Raw genomic sequence first — 19,325 nt, forward strand, 5'->3', positions numbered from 1 at the left:
GGACCGTCTTACCCTCCTGTTCTGCGCCAATGCCAGTGGGGACCTTAAGATCAAGCCCCTGCTTGTCTACCATTCAGAGACCCCACGGGCCTTCAAGAAACACAAGGTGAACAAGGAGCAGTTGAGCGTTTTGTGGCAGTCTAACCCAAAGGCTTGGGTCACACGCCTCTTGTTTGTGAAGTGGGTCAATGCGGTTTTTGGTCCTGCTGTGAAGAAGTACCTTGTGGATAATAACCTGCCACTCAAGGCCATGCTGCTCATGGACAATGCTCCTGCCCATCCTCCAGGCCTCGAGGAAGACTTGCTGGAGGACTTTAATTTCATCAAGGTCATGTTCCTTCCGCCTAACACCACCCCACTACTCCAGCCAATGGACCAGCAGGTCATCTCCAATTTTAAAAAAATCTACACAAGGGAGCTTTTCCAGCGATGCTTTGAGATGACAGATCGCTCAAGCCTCACCCTCCATGAATTTTGGAGAGAGCATTTTGACATTGTGAGCTGTCTGCAGATTATCACCATTGCCTGGGCCGGGGTCAGCCAGACAAACCTAAATTCTGCTTGGCGCAACCTTTGGCCAGACTGTGTTGTAAAACCTGCCTCCAGTGCTTCTGCACCTGCACCAGAGTCAACAGTGTTGGAGGAAATTGTTTCCTTGGGGAGGACCATGGGCCTGGAGGTGACTGAGGAGGATGTCTACGAGCTGGTGGAGGAACACAACCGTGACCTAACCACCGAGGAGCTGGTGGAATTGCAGAAGGAGTCGATGGAGGAGCAGATCGCATTTGAGGAGGAGGAGGAAATGAGTGAGGAACAGCTCTCTTCCACGGAACTCAAGGAGGCATGCCAAATGTGGGTAAACCTACAGACTTTTGTACAGCAGCACCACCCAGATAAGGCTCTAGCCCACAGACTTGTGAGCAGTTTTGACACAGACATCATGTCCCCTTTTTGAGGGATGCTTAAAAGGCGCCAGAGGCAGCAGACAATGGAAAGGTTCCTACAAAAACAGCCTAGACATGAAGAAGAACCTGCTTGTGTTAGTGCTGCCCAATTGCCCTCGTCCTCCTCATCTTCCAAACAGTGTTGAAATTGTTTTGCTATTTTCCATGTTTTCCCTGTTGACGTGTTATTTATGTACAGTACAGTTAAAGTGTACTGTACCATGTTACCAACAGTCTGCCATGTTTTAAAAGTTGATGTGTGATGTTTTAAAACATAAAGTTGGATGTTTGAAATATTATGTACAGTATTTATGCCTTTAAAGTGCACTTTATAAAGAGTTTTAAACAGATAAAATACTGTGTTTGACTTTTTTTTCTCACCTCCGGAACGCATTAATTGGTTTTCAATGCATTCCTATGGGAAACCGTGTTTCGGTTTACGAATTTTTCGAAATACGAAACGTCCCGGAGAACGGATTAATTTCGTAAACCGAGGTCCCACTGTATATATATATATATATATATATATATATATATATATAGTACTGTTCAAAAGGTCACCATTAGATTTATTGTTTTAGCAAAGTTTTTGTGACCATCCATATTTATTTTTCGGTCTCTTTATTAAGATACAAACAGAAAATACAGGAAATATGTACACAAAATATATATTGCTTCTTCATGCAAAAGTCAGTATTTAGTGCGACCTTCAAATGCACTAAGCACATCTTGAACTCTTTTGAGGAGACTGTCCTGAAGTTTTCTGAAGTAATCTTCTGGTTTATTATACCAGGCTTCATTCAGCACTTCCCAGAGTTCTTCTTTAAATTTAGGTTGTCTTTTATTTATTTCTCTGTCCAGGTGATCCCATACTGCCTCTATAATATTCAGTTCTGGACTCTGTGGAGGCCAATCCATGACTGTCAGTGTTTTATCAGCTGTTTTTCTCTCCAAATTTGATTTCACTGCATTAGCTTGGGATCGTTATCATGCTGAAAAATAAAACCATTCCCAATCAGACGCTTTCCAGAAGGAATGGCATGATGAATTAAAACCTGTCTGTACTTTTCGGCCTTCATGATGCCGTCAATTCGAAAAATATTGTCACCACCACTGGCATAAATGCAGCCCCAAACTAGGACAGACCCACCACCATGTGTCACTGAAGGCCTCAAGCACTCATTCTTCCATCTCTCTCCAACTCTTCTTCTCCCATATTGTCAACAATTGGACCCAAAAATGTCAAACTTGGATTTGTCACGCCATAATACTCTTTTCCCCTGATCTTTATTCAAAACTTTGTGATATCTAGCATATCTAGCCTTTTCACTCTGTTCCTGTTCCAAAATATTTGTTTTTGGCTGCTACCCTTCCACAAAGATCATTCCAGATCAAGTTTCTTTGGACTGTAGAAGGGTCAACTTGGCATTCCGATGAAGCTCCCAGATGCTGAGCCAGGTCCTTGCTGGACTTCTTCTGGTCTCTTAAAGAAGAAACTCTCAAAACCTGATGAGAAGTTTTTCAAAGTTTTCTTGGCCTTCCAGTCCTTTTTTGTCTTTGACATCTCCTGATTTTTCAAATATAACAGCTTGATGTAATAGACCTTTTTCACAGCAGTCATTTTGACATGAAATAGTAGGACAAATAGAGATGTTAGCAAATTACATTATTTAGGGTTCAATTCCATTAAGGTTTACGAGAGCCAGGTTCCTGCTATTGCTCAAGGGTAAGGGGATGTCACACTAAATACTTGCCACTTTAGCCAATAGAAGTTTTTTTCTGATTTTTTTTTCTGTTTTTTAATACTGCATCCAAATATCTTTTTTTTTTTCTGGTTGTATTCTAATAAAGAGACTTAGAAATAATTATATATAGTCATCATACCATTGTAAAACAACAAATCTAATGGTGGCCTAAGACTTTTTACACAGTACTGTATATATACACAACCCCATTTCCCAAAATGTTGGAACAGTATGGAAAATGAAAATAAACAAACAAAAAGTCATTTGAAAATTCAATTCACCCTTTAATATATGGAAAACACATTTGGCTAGATTATGAGTTGTGCGTTAGGCTTAAAAAGCAGCGTTGGCCGGTCCTAACGCTGCTTTTTAACGCCCGCTGGTATTACGAGTCTTGAAGGTACAGGTGTATCGCTCACTTTTTTGGGCAGACTTGGAAATACCGCAAATCCACTTACATAAATTGCGTATCCTCTTTTTTCAATGGGACTTGCATTGCGCCGGTATTACGAGTCTGACAAAAGTGAGCGGTACACCCTCTCCTGTCAAGACTGGTACCGCATTTTAAAGTCAGTAGTTAAGAGTTTTACACCACAACGCCGTAGCATAAAACTCTTAACTAAAGTGCTAAAAAGTACACTAACACCCATGAACTACCTATTAACCCCTAAACCGAGGCCCCCCCACATCGTAAACACTAAATACATTTTTTAACCCCTAATCTGCCGAACTGGACATCGCCGCCACTATAATAAATATATTAACCCCTAAACTGCTGCACTCCCGCATCGCAAACACTAGTTAAATATTATTAACCCCTAATCTGCCATCCCTAACATCGCCGACACCTACCTACATTTATTAACCCCTAATCTGCCACCCCCAACGTCGCCGCCACTATATTAAAGCTATTAACCCCCAAATCTAAGTCTAACCCTAACACCCCCTAACTTAAATATAATTTAAATAAATCTAAATAAAAATAACTATCATTAACTAAATTATTCCTATTTAAAACTAAATACTTACCTATAAAATAAACCCTAAACTAGCTACAATATAACTAATAGTTACATTGTAGCTAGCTTAGGGTTTATTTTTATTTTACAGGCAAATATGTATTTATTTTAACTAGGTAGAATAGTTATTAACTATTTAATAACTACCTAGTTAAAATAAAGACAAATTTACCTGTAAAATAAATCCTAACCTAAATTACACTAACACCTAACACTACACTATAATTAAATTAATTCCCTAAATTAAATACAATTAAATACAATTAAATAAAATTATCTAAAGTACAAAAAAACCCACTAAATTACAGAAAATAATAAACAAATTACAAGATTTGTAAACTAATTACACCTAATCTAATTCCCCTAACAAAATAAAAAAGCCCCCCCCAAAATAAAAAAGCCCTACCCTACACTAAATTACAAATAGCCCTTAAAAGGGCCATTTGCGGGACATTGCCCCAAAGTAATCAGCTCTTTTACCTGTAAAACAAATTACAAATCCCCCCCAACATTAAAACCCACCACCCACACAACCAACCCTACTCTAAAACCCACCCAATACCCCCTTAATAAAACCTAACACTAACCCCTTGAAGATCACCTTACCGGGAGAAGTCTTCATCCAACCTGGCCGAAGTCCTCAACTAAGCCGGGAGAAGTCTTCATCCAAGCCGGGCGAAGTGGTCCTCCAGATGGGCAGAAGTCTTCATCCAGACAGCATCTTCTATCTTCATCCATCCGGCGCGGAGCGGGTCCATCTTCAAGACATCCGGCATGGAGCATCCTCTTCCAACGAAGTCTTCTTACTAAATGACGGTTCCTTTAAGTGACGTCATCCAAGATGGCGTCCCTTCAATTTCAATTGGCTGATAGAATTCTATCAGCCAATCGGAATTGAAGGGACGCCATCTTGGATGACATCATTTAAAGGAACCTTCATTCAGTGTTAGCCGTCGTCAGAAGAGGATGCTCCGCGTTGGATGTCTTGAAGATGTCTTTACTAATGTTTGTGATGCGGGAGTGTGGCGGTTTAGGGGTTAATATGTTTATTATAGTGGCGGTGACGTTGGGGGCGGCAGATTAGGGGTTAAGAAGTGTAGGTAGGTTGCGGCGACATTGGGGAAGGCAGATTAGGGGTTAATAAATATAATGTGGTAGCGTAGGCTGGGAGATAAACACTAAGCACTGAGAGTTTAAAACATACCAAATGGGTTCATTTAAAAAATATATAAAAAAACATAATTAAAAACAACTCATGCTTACTACAGTGTAATCTCTAGCATAAGATTAGAGAAACTATGCAACGCATTTCTTGGTAGAACCGTTTCATCAGGCATATTAAATTGTTGTGAATAATCCCCTTAGGCTATGCTACCACAAAAAAACAAAAACTTCAAGTGATAGGAGGGCATAAACATGTAGCCCCCCTAATGCAACGCGTTTCTCAGCTATAAAATCGCCATTTCCTCAGGCATATAGGCACCTTACTATCTCCTAAACCTTTATACAATGAATAACCAATTAGAACAAAGGATAAAACACACCCCCTTGGAGGCATGATTAAACACGTGTGTACAATTAAAGTTTCTTTGTGAAACAGTACCTAATAACAATTACAATGTAAAATACATATTTGAAATCTGATGGAACACTTACAGTATAGCACCCTAATCACACCTATATGTAATATCTGCTTGTAATATTGTGTTGTGTCCACAAAGTTAAGTTTTATGCAAAAATAAAAGCTATCTCAAAAATATCTAAATTGGGAGACCAGCCTCGATACTGCTTTATACTTAGTAGAATATATGGTACTAGTCCTAAAACCCGTGTACACGGGCCAATTTTTTGAGTACCGCGGTTCCAACCCTTGCTCCCTCTCTCTCCCCCCTCTCTTTTACACTCTCTCTCCCCCTCTCTTTTGAGCTCTCCCCCCTATTTTGCGCTCTCTCCCCCCTCTCTTTTGCTCTCTCTCCCCCTCTCTTTTGCGCTCTCTCCCTCCCTCTTTTGCACTCTCCCTCTTTTGTACTCTCTCTCCCTCTTTTGCGCTCTCTCTCCCCCTTCTCTTTTGTGCTCTCTTTCCCCTTATCTTTTGCGCTCTCTATCTCCCCCCTTTCTTTTGAGCTCTCTCTCTCCCCTCTCTTTTGCGCTCTCTCTCTCCCTCTCTCTTTTGAACTCTCTCTCTCCCCCCTCTCTTTTGCACTCTCTCTCGCCCTCTCTTTTGAGCTCTCCCCCCTATTTTGCTCTCTCCCCCCTCTTTTGCTCGCTTTCTCTCTCTCTCTTCCCCCTCTTTTGCTCTCTCTCTCTAGCCCTCTTTTGCTCTCTCTCTCTCCCCTATTTTGCTCTCTCTCTCCCCTATTTTGCTCTCTCTCTTCCTTATTTTGCTCTCTCTCCCCCTATTTTACTCTCTCTCCCCCTCTTTTACTCTCTCTCTCCCCCCTCTTTTGCTCTCTCTCTCCCCCCTCTTTTGCGCTCTCGCTCTCTCCCCCCTCTTTTGCTCTCTCCCCCTCTCTTTTGCGCTCTCTCCCCCCTCTCTTTTGTGCTCTCTCCCCTTCTCTTTTGCGCTCTCTCCCCCCTCTCTTTTGCACTCTCTCCCTCCCTCTTTTGCGCTCTCTCTCTCCCTATTTTGCGCTCTCCCTCTTTTGTACTCTCTCCCTCTTTTGCGTTCTCTCTCCCCCTTCTCTCTATCTCAAAAATATCTAAATTGGGAGACCAGCCTCGATACTGCTTTATACTTAGTAGAATATATGGTACTAGTCCTAAAGCCCGTGTACACGGGCCAATTTTTTGAGTACCGCGGTTCCAACCCTTGCTCCCTATCTCTCCCCCCTCTCTTTTACACTCTCTCTCTCTCCCCCTCTCTTTTGAGCTCTCCCCCCTATTTTGCGCTCTCTCCCCCCTCTTTTGCTCTCTCTCTCCCCCCTCTTTTGCTTGCTTTCTCTCTCTCTTCCCCCCTCTTCTGCTCTCTCCCCCTCTTTTGCTCTCTCTCTCTTGCCCTCTTTTGCTCTCTCGCTCCCCTATTTTGCTCTCTCTCTCCCCTATTTTGCTCTCTCTCCCCCTCTTTTACTCTCTCTCCCCCCCCTCTTTTGCTCTCTCTCTCCCCCCTCTTTTGCGCTCTCGCTCTCTCCCTCCTCTTTTGCTCTCTCTCCCCCTCTTTTTTGCTCTCCCTCCCCCCTCTCTTTTGCGCTCTCTCCCCACTCTCTTTTGCGCTCTCTCCCCCCTCTCTTTTGCGCTCTCTCCCTCCCTCTTTTGCGCTCTCCCACTTTTGTACTCTCTCTCGCCCTCTTTTGCACTCTCTCTCCCCCTTCTCTTTTGTGCTCTCTTTCCCCTTATCTTTTGCGCTCTCTATCTCCCCCCTTTCTTTTGAGCTCTCTCTCTCCCCCTCTCTTTTGTGCTCTCTCTCTCCCTCTCTCTTTTGAGCTCTCTCTCTCCCCCCTCTCTTTTGCACTCTCTCTCTCTCCCCCTCTCTTTTGAGCTTGTCCCCCCTATTTTGCTCTCTCTCTCCCCCCTCTTTTGCTCGCTTTCTCTCTCTCTCTTCCCACTCTTTTGCTCTCTCTCTCTCACCCTCTTTTGCTCTCTCTCTCCCCTATTTTGCTCTCTCTCTCCCCTATTTTGCTCTCTCTCTTCCTTATTTTGCTCTCTCTCCCCCTCTTTTACTCTCTCTCCCCCTCTTTTACTCTCTCTCTCCCCCCTCTTTTGCTCTCTCTCTCCCCCCTCTTTTGCGCTCTCGCTCTCTCCCCCCTCTTTTGCTCTCTCTCTCCCCCTCTCTTTTGCGCTCTCTCCCCTTCTCTTTTGTGCTCTTTCCCCCCTCTCTTTTGCACTCTCTCCCTCCCTCTTATGCTCTCTCTCTCTCCCTCTTTTGCGCTCTCCCTCTTTTGTACTCTCTCCCTCTTTTGCGCTCTCTCTCCCCCTTCTCTTTTGTGCTCTCTTTCCCCCTTCTCTTTTGCGCTCTCTATCTCCCCCTTTCTTTTGAGCTCTCTCTCTCCCCCTCTCTTTTGTGCTCTCTCTCTCCCCCTCTCTTTTGAGCTCTCTCTCTCCCTCACTTTTGCGCGCTCTCTCTCTCTCCCCCCTCTATTTTGAGCTCTCTCCCCCTCTCTTTTGAGCTCTCTCTCCCTCTCTGTTGAGCTCTCTCTGTCCCCCTTCTCTTTTGCGCTCTCTTTTTCCCCCTTCTCTTTTCCGCTCTCTTCTCCCCTTCTCTTTTGCGCTCTCTCTCTCCCCCCTCTCTTTTTAACTCTCTATCTCCCCCCTCTTTTGAGCTCTTTCTCTCCCCCCTCTTTTGAGCTCTCTCTCTCTCCCCTCTCTTTTGAGCTCTCTCTCTCCCCCCTCTCTTTTGAGCTCTCTCCCCCCTCTCTTTTGAGCTCTCTCTCCCCCCTCTGTTTTGAGCTCTCTCCCTCTCTTTTGAGCTCTCTCTCCCCCTCTTTTGTGCTCTCTCTTCCCCTCTTTTGCGCTCTCTCTCTCCCCCTCTTTTGTGCTCTCTCTCCCCCTCTTTTGCTCTCTCCCCTCCACTTTTGCTCACTTTCTATATTTCCCTCCTCTCTTTTGGTCTCTCCCACCTCTCTCCGTTGGGTATGCCCCTTGTCACGCCCACCAGGCCACGCCTCTTGTCATGCCCATGTGGTCATGCCCCCTTGTCATGCCTGTGAGGCCACGCCCCATTGTCACACACGCGAGGCCACACCCCCATCACGGCATGCCCGGCCATGCCCCCACCAGACATCTTCCACAGTGCGCACTCCTCTGCTGATCAAGGCCAGGTATGTTTGTCCTCTGCAGTCTCTACTGTGTATGACTGCATCTGACAAACATACCAGGCCTTTTATTATATAGGATGTTTGCTTACTTTATTTTAAAATTGTTGTGTCATAGATCCATTGCTCTCTTTCATGAGTCCCTGATGTTTTATTTAATCTGCAGTGTGCAGCTTGTGTGGAATAGACCCCTATTGGACTGTTAAGGTCAAATGTGTATAGAGACCAATAATAAAATCTCATATTTGCAACATCACTAGTTACTAGGCAGTTCTATTATTGACCCCTATTGGACTGTTAAGGTCACATGTGTATAGAGACCAATCATAAAATCTCATATTTGCAACGTCACTAGTTACAAGGCAGTTCTATTATTGACCCCTATTGGACTGTTAAGGTCACATGTATATAGAGACCAATCATAAAATCTCATATTTGCAACATCACTAGTTACTAGGCAGTTCTAATTGTTGCACCTGTATCTAACTAGTAGATGCAAAACAATAAATAAGATATATATGTGGTTGTTAATCATAAGAATCATCTGCATAGTGGAAACAAACTGGTGCAAATTGAGATTTGTGATCAAAATGTGCTGTCAGTACTTTAGTATTTGAATACACGAGAGCAATCAATATAGATCATTTATATTTATATAAATATATCTTATTTATTGTTTTGCATCTACTATTTAGATACAGGTACAACAATTAGTTTCTCCATTTGTTACATTGTTTTGTAACCACCATTTAGACATAGGTGCAACAATTTGGTATTGTTGAGATGAAGGGTTCTGATTGGGTGGTCTGATTATTGAAGGGGAGGGGCTTTATTAATCCTTGTGGTAGTGTAGCTCTATATAAGGGGATTATTCACAACAATTGATTATGCCTGATGATACGGTTTTACCGAGAAACGTGTTGCCTAGTTTCTCTAATCTTATGCTAGAGATTACACTGTAGTAAGCATGAGTTGTATTTAACTATGGTTTTTTATATATATATTTTAAATAAACCCATTTGGTATGTTTTAAACTCTCAGTGCTTAGTGTTTATCTCCCAGCCTACACTACCTGGAGGGTTGTTTGCCCTCCTTCTCTGTTACACTGGAGATCCAGGGTTCCTGTGCCTCTGGAGTTCCAGTCACGCTGGAGTTCAGCTAGCTGGACTGCTGATAAAAATCCAGCCTGCTTCTATAGGCATAATTGAGTGTCATTGTTACATGTGAGTACCCTGTGTTTTCTCACTGTGCGTGATACATCTTGCGTTATTGATTCGCACATGCAGAGCCTCTTTGTTCTATTTGTTTTGCTGTAGAGTTTCCACACCGTCCCTGGTGAAGTAAGAGTGCTGCCTTCTTCCTCCACCAAGTTTAAGATCTTGTATTCCTGATGAAAGGACTCCTCTTCGATACCAATTCTGGAGCTATAAGTATATAGCCTTTTAGACTCTATATCATAACCTTTTGGTGCTATTTAAATATAGCTATTCATACAGCTATTACATTTGGACACTGTTGTCTATTTTAATTGTTGTTAATCTTACATTACTGTTACCATTTGTACTTTGATAGCTATACATATGTTTTGTTTTATAGCTTATATTTAATATTTTCTATTTTTGGCAATTTCCCCTTTAGCGCCTCCTATAGGGGATATATATATATATATATTAGTATTGTATTTCCTCAATTTAAGTTTTTTACACATGGTTACACAATTGCCTCACCTGTTTCACATCACCTTCTTATTTCAAGTTGTCACATAGCTATTAGTTCTAAATTGCCCCTGTCCCAACTTTTTTGGAACGTGCTGCAGTCATCAGATTTGAAATGAGTGTATATTTTCAAAAATATATTAAATTCACAAAGTAAAACATCAAATAATGTGTTAATAATGTGTTTTTAATATAGTTTAGGGTGAATTTTCAAATGACTTTATTGTTAGTTTTTTTGCATTTTCCATACTGTCCCAACTTTTTCGGAATTGGGGTTGTGTATATATATATATATATATATATATATATATATATATACACATATACACATGACTTCTCCATTTTGGCTTTATTTTTGTTAAATAAATCATGACACAGTGTAATATGTCATGTGTTGTTGTTAATCTGAGGTTGTATTTATCTAATTTTAAGACCTGCTAAGGACCAGATGATTTTTTTTATGTCCTGATACGTAAACCATATAATTCAAAGAGGGTGTACTTTCTTTGTTGCATTACAATATATATATATATATATATATATATATATATATATATATATATATATATACATACATACATACATGTGTATTTATGTATGTATTAGAGACGTGCATTCGTTTTTGGACGAATGTACATTTGTACTGAAAATCTGATTTTTCAGCAAAATTTAAAGACAACAAAGAAAAAGTAATGACGAAATTCATTAGTATTTATTCGTTTCCATAAAATTATTTTAAAAAGGCTTATTACTTATCTTAACGCACTCTGGAGAGTGCACTAACCAATCCTCTTCTTGAGAGGTCCCTGTCCGCGCTAAGCCTCCTGTTAACTTTAGTGTAGGTCCTGAGAGCCAATCAGCTTAACCTTCTGCTATCACGGTCAAGGCTCTAGAAAGAAAAGGATAGAGTTAGCGCACTCTCCTGAGCACTTTAGGTTAAGTATGTAGCTACAGGTTAACTTTTCACCTTGTAGCTTTGAAACATTCCTATTCGTTGTAACGAAAACTAATGTAAATGTTTTACGAAAATTTGATTTTCGTTTGGTTTTAAACAAAACAAAAATGAATAGTGCTGGGAACAAATATTCGTTGAAACAAATTTTTCTTCCCTTCACACCTCTAGTATTTATACATATATATATATGTTTATATATATATATATATATATATATATATATATATACATACACACAGTCATGGCCGAAAATATTGGCACCCATGCATTTCTGTCAAATAATATAATAATTTCCCCCAGAAAATTGTTGCAATTACAAATGTTTAGGCATTCTCATGTTTATTTATTTTGTTTGTATTGGTATGGCACAAAAAAGTGGAGAAAAAAAGCCAAATCTAACACATTCCACGCAAAACTCAAAAAATGGACTGGAGAAAATTATTGACACCTTCTCAAAATTGTAAGAAATAATTGCATTCCATGTTTGTGATGCTCCTGTAATTTGTAATTAAACTCACCTGTATCAATAAACAGGTACTGACAATGTAGAAATCACACCAGCAACCAGTTAAAATGGTGAAAATTTTACTCAACATTTCCTTTGTGTGTCTCTGTGTGCCACACTGAGCATGGAGAAGAGAAAGAGCAGGACAAAAATTGTCTTAGGATTGAGAACAACAATTGTAGAAAAGCATGGACAATCTCAAAGTTACAAGTCCATCTCCAGAGATCTTAATGTTCCTGTGTTCGCTGTATGCAACATTGTCAAGAAGTTTACAGCCCATGGCACTGTAGCTAATCGCCCTGGATGTGGACGAAAGAGAAAAATTAATCAAAGATTGCAACAAAGGATTGTTCGAATTGTGAACAAAGAACCACGATCAACTTCCAGACAAATTCAAGCTGACCTTCAGGCACAGGGTACAAATATGTCAGCTTGCACTATACATCGCCATCTGAATGAAAAGGGACACTATGGTAGGAGGCCCAGGAGGACCCCACTGCTGACACAGAAACATAAAAAAGCCAGATTGGAGTTTGCCAAAACTTACATGAGGAAGCCAAAATCCTTTTGGGAGAATGTTCTGTATGCAGACGAAACAAAATTACAGCTTTTTGGTAAAGCCCATCATTCTGCTATTTTCAGAAGAAGAAATAAGGCTTTTAAAGAAAACAATATAGTCCCTACAGTTAAACATGGTGGAGGTTCACTGATGTTTTGGGGTTGCTTTGCTGCTTTAGGCACTGGATGTCTTGACTGTGTGCATGGCATTATGAAATCTGAAGACTACCAAAGAATTATGTGGTGCAGTGTATGGCCCAGTGTCAGAAAGTTGGGTCTCCGTCAGAGGTCATGGGTCTTACAGCAGGACAATGACCCAAAGCACACGTCATGAAGCACCCAGAAATGGTTTAAGACAAAGTGCTGGAGAGTAGCACACTGGCCAGCAATGAGTCCAGATCTCAATCCCATAGAGCACCTGTGGAGAGATCTAAAAACAGCAGTTTGGAAAAGGAACCCTTCCAATCTGAGAGACCTGGAGCAGTTGGCGAAAGAAGAGTGGTCCAAAATTCCAGTAGAGAGGTGTAACTATACATTATCTGATAGTGCAGGGGTGCCAATATTTTTGCTCATGAGATCACAAAAAAGCAATGCTGCTGATGCTGATTGGCTATTGTGGGTTTTTTTTGTGGGGGGGGAGGTTTTAACTTGCAGCTTTATAGCAGCTGAAGTATAACTGTTCGCAGAGCACTTACTCTGGTGGGCTGAAGACATTTTAAAGGTAAAATAACTTCCCTTTTTACATAGAGATTTTTAGGTGATATTTTCATGTCAGCTTTTTACAGTTATGCTGCATCACTTTCAAGTGATATAGCATATGAGTATTATGTCCCTTTAAGCTAAAATGAGCTAATATTAAAAATGTTAAATTTTTATTACACAAATTATAATTAAATACATTTATGTTAAAATATGCAATTAGTTTGTGCTTTGGATAACAGAAAATTATATAATATTAGAAAATATTGCACTGCCCCCCCCCCCCCCCCCTCCCCTGGCTACTTTATAATGACATCCAGCAGGCAACATTTTCTGGGGAGAACACTAATATTATTATTATTATTATTATTATTATTATTATTATTATTATTGTCATTATGTGTGTCTTAATTTTATTTTTCAGTTTCTTAATATAATGTTTTTTTTATTTAGGTAGTGAATTTTTATTTTAATGTTTGTGCTTCTCTGAATGGAATACTGCATCCTTGAAATACCACCTTAAAAGATAACTTTTATTTTCTTCTTCCCAACCACCTTTATGGCTAATTCTTAAACTGCCCCAATGCAATGTTATTTATAGACCCTCTTCTTCCTGCCCCTTCAATGTAAACATAATCATTAAAACATGAGCAACTGTTGTCCACAGCCCTTGTTAATAAAATAGGTGAGAACTACATCTACCAGCATGCAGTAATATAAATTGGCCAATCACATCTTAGGCTAGCTTTCACAATCAAGCTATTTACAAGTGCACATTAACCCTTTAGAAAGAAAAGGAATACAATGCAGTTCTATGCAGCATTCAATGGCAGAGAAGGAATTAAATCAACATGTAGGTTGCTAAATATTTTGATATAAACTTAGGTGTTTGTATTAACCAGTGTGAGTCGCTAGTTAACTTTTTGAGAGTTTTAGTTCATTAAGTGATTTATTTATTATATATCATGAAGAGGATATTTAATATGATATAATCTATATTTTAGCTAAATTCTAAAACTAATGCTCATTAATTACATTACAGTATTACTGTACTAAAACAATGAACAACAACAATTTATTAAGATTATGGAAATGGCAGAATATTTTTTGTCACCAATGTAAAACTTCACCAGCTGCAACTGCTACTAACTTTTTTTTTCTTCTTTCATCCTAGGTCCTCATTTGATATTTGAGGATGAAATAGAAGCGTTACAGCCTTATGTTGATAAACTATTAACTCTTGGTGTTAATAAAATCATAGCTCTGGGACACTCTGGTTTTGAAACAGATAAACTGGTTGCTCAGAAGGTGAAAGGAGTTGATATTGTTATTGGAGGACACTCAAATACATTTCTTTATACAGGTTGGTACACTAAACATTTGATTTTGTATTTATTTTTGTGTCTTTTTTTTGTGGGCTATGCAATAGTTTTATCCAAATGTTATTTTAATGTCACAAAGTAAACTGTGGCATTAAATGGACATTGTAATGCAAAAAAAGACAGACTTTTCAACATTGTGTTTATCCGTGCTAAGTCCCATTTAGGAGCTGCAAGCACTGATGCTCCTGCATAGTGCATGGCAATTTAACCAATTAAAAAGGAGCAGTTGCATGACCCTGCCAATCACTGGCCTTCTTCTGTTTGGGAGCTGAAAGGCTCTTTGGAAGGTTTTAAACATATAGTTACTGTATCTAGGGTCAGTAATGCAAATGATACATTTTCTAATGATTCAGATGATCTATATTTTGCATTAGAATGTTCCTTTAATAACACTGTAGGGTACATCGTTAACTGTTGTTTATGTTTATTTTGTTTTCTGGAGTTATTATTTTAATGTAGTTTATTGTCTTTGTTAAGTGAGTGAGTGTGGCTTTAGTGAGACATGAGAGTAATGGATTGTGATTTCATTTTCAACTGTGAATATGCCATTTATTAGGGAATCATTTATTTTATGCATACAAAGAGAGAAGCGCTCTACCAGGAACAGCTCAGTGGCTTGTTCTATGGCGATTTACCACCGGAAACAGCCTCTTTTAGACCAGTGTGCTTTTCACAGAAGAAAACTTTCCTGAAGTATATCAGTCTGATCCCGCCAAGTAAGGTCAGTCCAGCCCCGAAATACCAGGCAATTCTCCTCTGAACAAGGAACATGACAACCCCAGACGATCGTTTCGGCCTCCTATGGGCCTCATCAGTGAGGTGCAGCCACATTCCTCTAAGCACACTGGGCAAGGAGTCCACGTCTGGTTTCCCCCATCACCCATAGGGAGACTTCCCCAGGGTCATAATAATTTGCATACAAAGAGAGAAGCGCTCTACCAGGAACGAACAACAGCTCAGTGGCTTGTTCTATGGTGATTTACCACCCGGATACAGCCTCTTTTAGACCAGTGTGCTTTTCACAGAAGAAAACTTTCCTGAAGTTTATCAGTCTGATCCCGCCAAGTAAGGTCAGTCCAGCCCCGAAATACCAGGCAATTCTCCTCTGAACAAGGAACATGACAACCCCAGACGATCGTTTCGGCCTCCTATGGGCCTCATCAGTGAGGTGCAGCCACATTCCTCTAAGCACACTGGGCAAGGAGTCCACGTCTGGTTTCCTCCATCACCCATAGGGAGACTTCCCCAGGGTCATAATAATTTGCATACAAAGAGAGAAGCGCTCTACCAGGAACGAACAACAGCTCAGTGGCTTGTTCTATGGCGATTTACCACCCGGAAACAGCCTCTTTTAGACCAGTGTGCTTTTCACAGAAGAAAACTTTCCTGAAGTATATCAGTCTGATCCCGCCAAGTAAGGTCAGTCCAGCCCCGAAATACCAGGCAATTCTCCTCTGAACAAGGAACATGACAACCCCAGACGATCGTTTCGGCCTCCTATGGGCCTCATCAGTGAGGTGCAGCCACATTCCTCTAAGCACACTGGGCAAGGAGTCCACGTCTGGTTTCCCCCATCACCCATAGGGAGACTTCCCCAGGGTCATAATAATTTGCATACAAAGAGAGAAGCGCTCTACCAGGAACGAACAACAGCTCAGTGGCTTGTTCTATGGTGATTAATCATTTATTTTATAACATATAATGCTGTAATTTATTTGAAAGGTATGCTTATCAAATAAGTCAACCTCTAGTGCAGAATTCAGGAATATACAATAATGAATGTACTGATTTAATAATCAGTGTTACTAAGTTTATTTTAAGTGTTCCTATGACAAACAGGATTACTTCTGAGACGATCCTGGAGTCATTTGCACCTCATCAGACATCATCAGGCTTGTAAAGTCATCAGCTAAGACAAACATTTCTGGTTGATGTCTTCAGAATGGTTAACCGATTACCTTACTGATTACTTCACAAGCATAAACAGCCAGTGAATTACTCTAATAATCTAATTTAAATATTTCAGCCTGTGGGTACACCTCAGGATGGCTTCTAATGACTAGTCTGGAGTCATTGATTACTTCAGAATGACACCAGGAAGATCATCCTTTTTGACCAGGGTTTGTAATCAAACTGTTGTTTATGACCATAAAAAAACAAAAAAATTAAAACATTGCTGTGGGTAAGGAAATACTTAAATTATTTATATGTAATAGAAGTATTGGTATATGCTCAGAATATGTCCTGCCACCCTAGAGTCCAGTGGTCTTCATGCTGTGTGTGTTTCAGTCACTTTCAGTGATCCCCACGGAAACAACAATGCTCTCTAGTCTAGTGCCCAGGAACATGAAGCTCCACCACAGCTCTGCAATGTCAAGAAGTCAACAGGAAAATATCCTCACATACAGTTTGTGTTCAAGGATCTTTTCCAGTTGCCTTCTTGTATTATTTATAGTGACAGAAGTCTGGCTGCCAACATTGCATGGTTATCAAATATAATAAAGGAAGAGGAGATATCCCATGCATCCTAAATATCCCTGAAACTATAGAATTATCCAGATGGAATTCTGCCCTTTATTGTACTAATTAGGAATGGGCAAATTTTGTGCAACATTCGAAAACAGAAACCAATTTGTTTGTTTCAACATTTATTCAACGCTCTAATGCTATATTTAAATGTAATATTCAATTAAAATGTTTCTAATTCAAATATTGCATTTGAATCAATATATTTGTAATAGTATTTCTAATGCTCTCTTTAAATGCAATATTCGAAAAAGAAAAATTCAAATTCATATATTTGTTTCTAATATTTATCAATTTACTAAATTCCCTACCACTCAGAACTATTGAACATCTGGATAGTATTTGTTAAATCAAATGTTACGTTTAAAATTTTGTGGATGTTCAATCTAATTATGAACATTAGAAAATGAAAGTAACATTCGAAAAACGAAAATAACATTAAATTACAGAATTTTAATGGATTTTCATTATTGTCAACATTTGAATGTCCAAATCGAATGTCTACAGGACTATTCAATTCTACAAAACAAATTACACTTTCACCACATTCACCCATCCCTAGTCCTAGGGCTCCATGAACTAAGGGGCGGGTGGACAGCTTGCAAAGCTGCCCGGCTGCCTTCGCTACATATGAGCAGCGGATCTGTTTGTCCACTAGCCGTATGTATCATTACACACTCCTCGCAGTGTGTAATGCCTGCCCCTGAAGGGGCTCTCAATCACCAAGAGCGAGCTCTCAGTGATTTTCCCTCACCACCTCAGAGGTAGCGTAGGGTGTAAGAAACAGCGGTCGAATAACCGCTGCTTCTTACATTGCAGGAACCTGCCCCACAAGGGCTCCGGAGCAGCTCTCGCTGCTTCATACATGGAGCCCTTAATGTTTAATTTGATTGAAAGATTGGAACTGGTCACCCTGTGTGTTATGGGTGTCCCACTGTTTGTTAAATATCTGTGCTGCCCTGCATGTGTGTGTGAAACTTTTAGGGGAGAGGGGGCAAGAAAGTTTTAGGTATTAAAATGATACCCCTAACCATGGTTTGGCAATTTATATTTGGCATGATTTTCAAACCTTATTTAGGGGGAGATCTCTTGCACACTTTTTTACCCCCATATGGATCTGGCATAAACTATGAAAACAAAAAAATAAAAGGCGCTTTTAAGGTGATCTAAATTAGTCAGCTATATACAGAAATAAATCTTTAAAAAGAAAGGGAGGGACTGTATTTTAAATGTTCTTACACAGTGGAGATAGTGTGCTCACTGAAACTAAACATGGTTTCTGTTTAGAAACACTTTAAATAATGCCGGTGTAACCAAACTATACCTACACTACCTGCTTCACACTGTAAAGTCTCACCACTGAAAAGGTGGCAGAACAAATATGTCTGACACCCTACTCGTAACCTTTACTTCAGAGATTGTAATATATTGCACTGCTGGTGATGTGTCCCAATCACAGTCCAGGTTACAGGAATGCCTACACCTATGTCATATTGCCCAGCTAGCTCCCTAATACTGCCTTCACCTACAACATTTCTTAGCTACACTCCTCTGAAACATCCAGCTAACTTCCTAATACTGCCTACTCCTACATCATGGCTTAGCTACACTCCCCTGGAATGCCCAGCTAACTGCCACAGATTGCCTACACCTATGTCATGTCTTCCCTATACTCCCCCTGGAATGCCCAGCTATCTCCCACAGAACGCCTAAACCTAGGTTATGTCTGCAATCTACCTGACTAATAAAGTATACAAAAAACCCTCCCTATTATAATTATAGGAGCTATATCACTACATTTCTATACAATGTTAAAATTATATGCATTGTCATGTATAATGCCTATTATTTTTTAAGTTTTGTATATAATTTAAAATGTAGCTATTTTTCATTGTTCATTTTATTATGTTAAACATAAATAAATAATTTAAAATATATATCTATGTTTAAACTAATAAAACGAACAAGCAAAAATAACCACATTTTAAATGATATAAAATACTTAAAATAATATGCATTATACATGACAATGCATATCATTTTAACATTGTATATAAATGCAATGCTACACTAAACTATTAACCCCTTATACTCCTTCACCCCAGCACGAGCTACTATATTAGCCATAATTTAAAGACCTAACTGCCTAGTAATCTACAGTTATGCCTATACTAAAACTAAAGTCCCCTTTAAAAAAATAAAAAAATCAACCCCAAAATAAAAAAAACCTATACTAACACTAAATGGTACTTTAGCAATAACCCTTAGAAGTGCTTTTTGTAGGACATTGCCCTAAAGTGATTTAGCTCTTTTTCTAAAAAAAAAATACAACCCAATAATACAATAAATCAACCACCCACGCCCCCCAAAAAAAACTACTCTAAAAATTGACCTGAAAGGGGCATTTGGTAGGGCATTGCCCTAAAGTTATTTCAGCTCTTTTGCCCATTAAAAAACGTATTCTTAAAAAAAAAATCCTAAAATTAAAACTCTTTTGACCATTAAAAAAACAAATCCTATTCTTAAAAC

The 19,325-nt window shown here is 39.7% G+C and overlaps 1 protein-coding gene across 1 annotated transcript in view; it reads left to right on the plus strand.

Annotated features, from left to right (window-relative positions):
- Positions 1-19,325, plus strand: part of NT5E (5'-nucleotidase ecto) — a 218,406-nt gene that overhangs the window by 54,427 nt on the left and 144,654 nt on the right. The window contains exon 3 of the mRNA XM_053710491.1: positions 14,063-14,251. Coding sequence (XP_053566466.1) covers positions 14,063-14,251 — 189 coding nt within the window. The remainder of the gene's footprint in view (positions 1-14,062; positions 14,252-19,325) is intronic.

Source organism: Bombina bombina, chromosome 4 (assembly GCF_027579735.1).
Source record: "Bombina bombina isolate aBomBom1 chromosome 4, aBomBom1.pri, whole genome shotgun sequence".
NCBI lineage: Eukaryota > Metazoa > Chordata > Amphibia > Anura > Bombinatoridae > Bombina > Bombina bombina.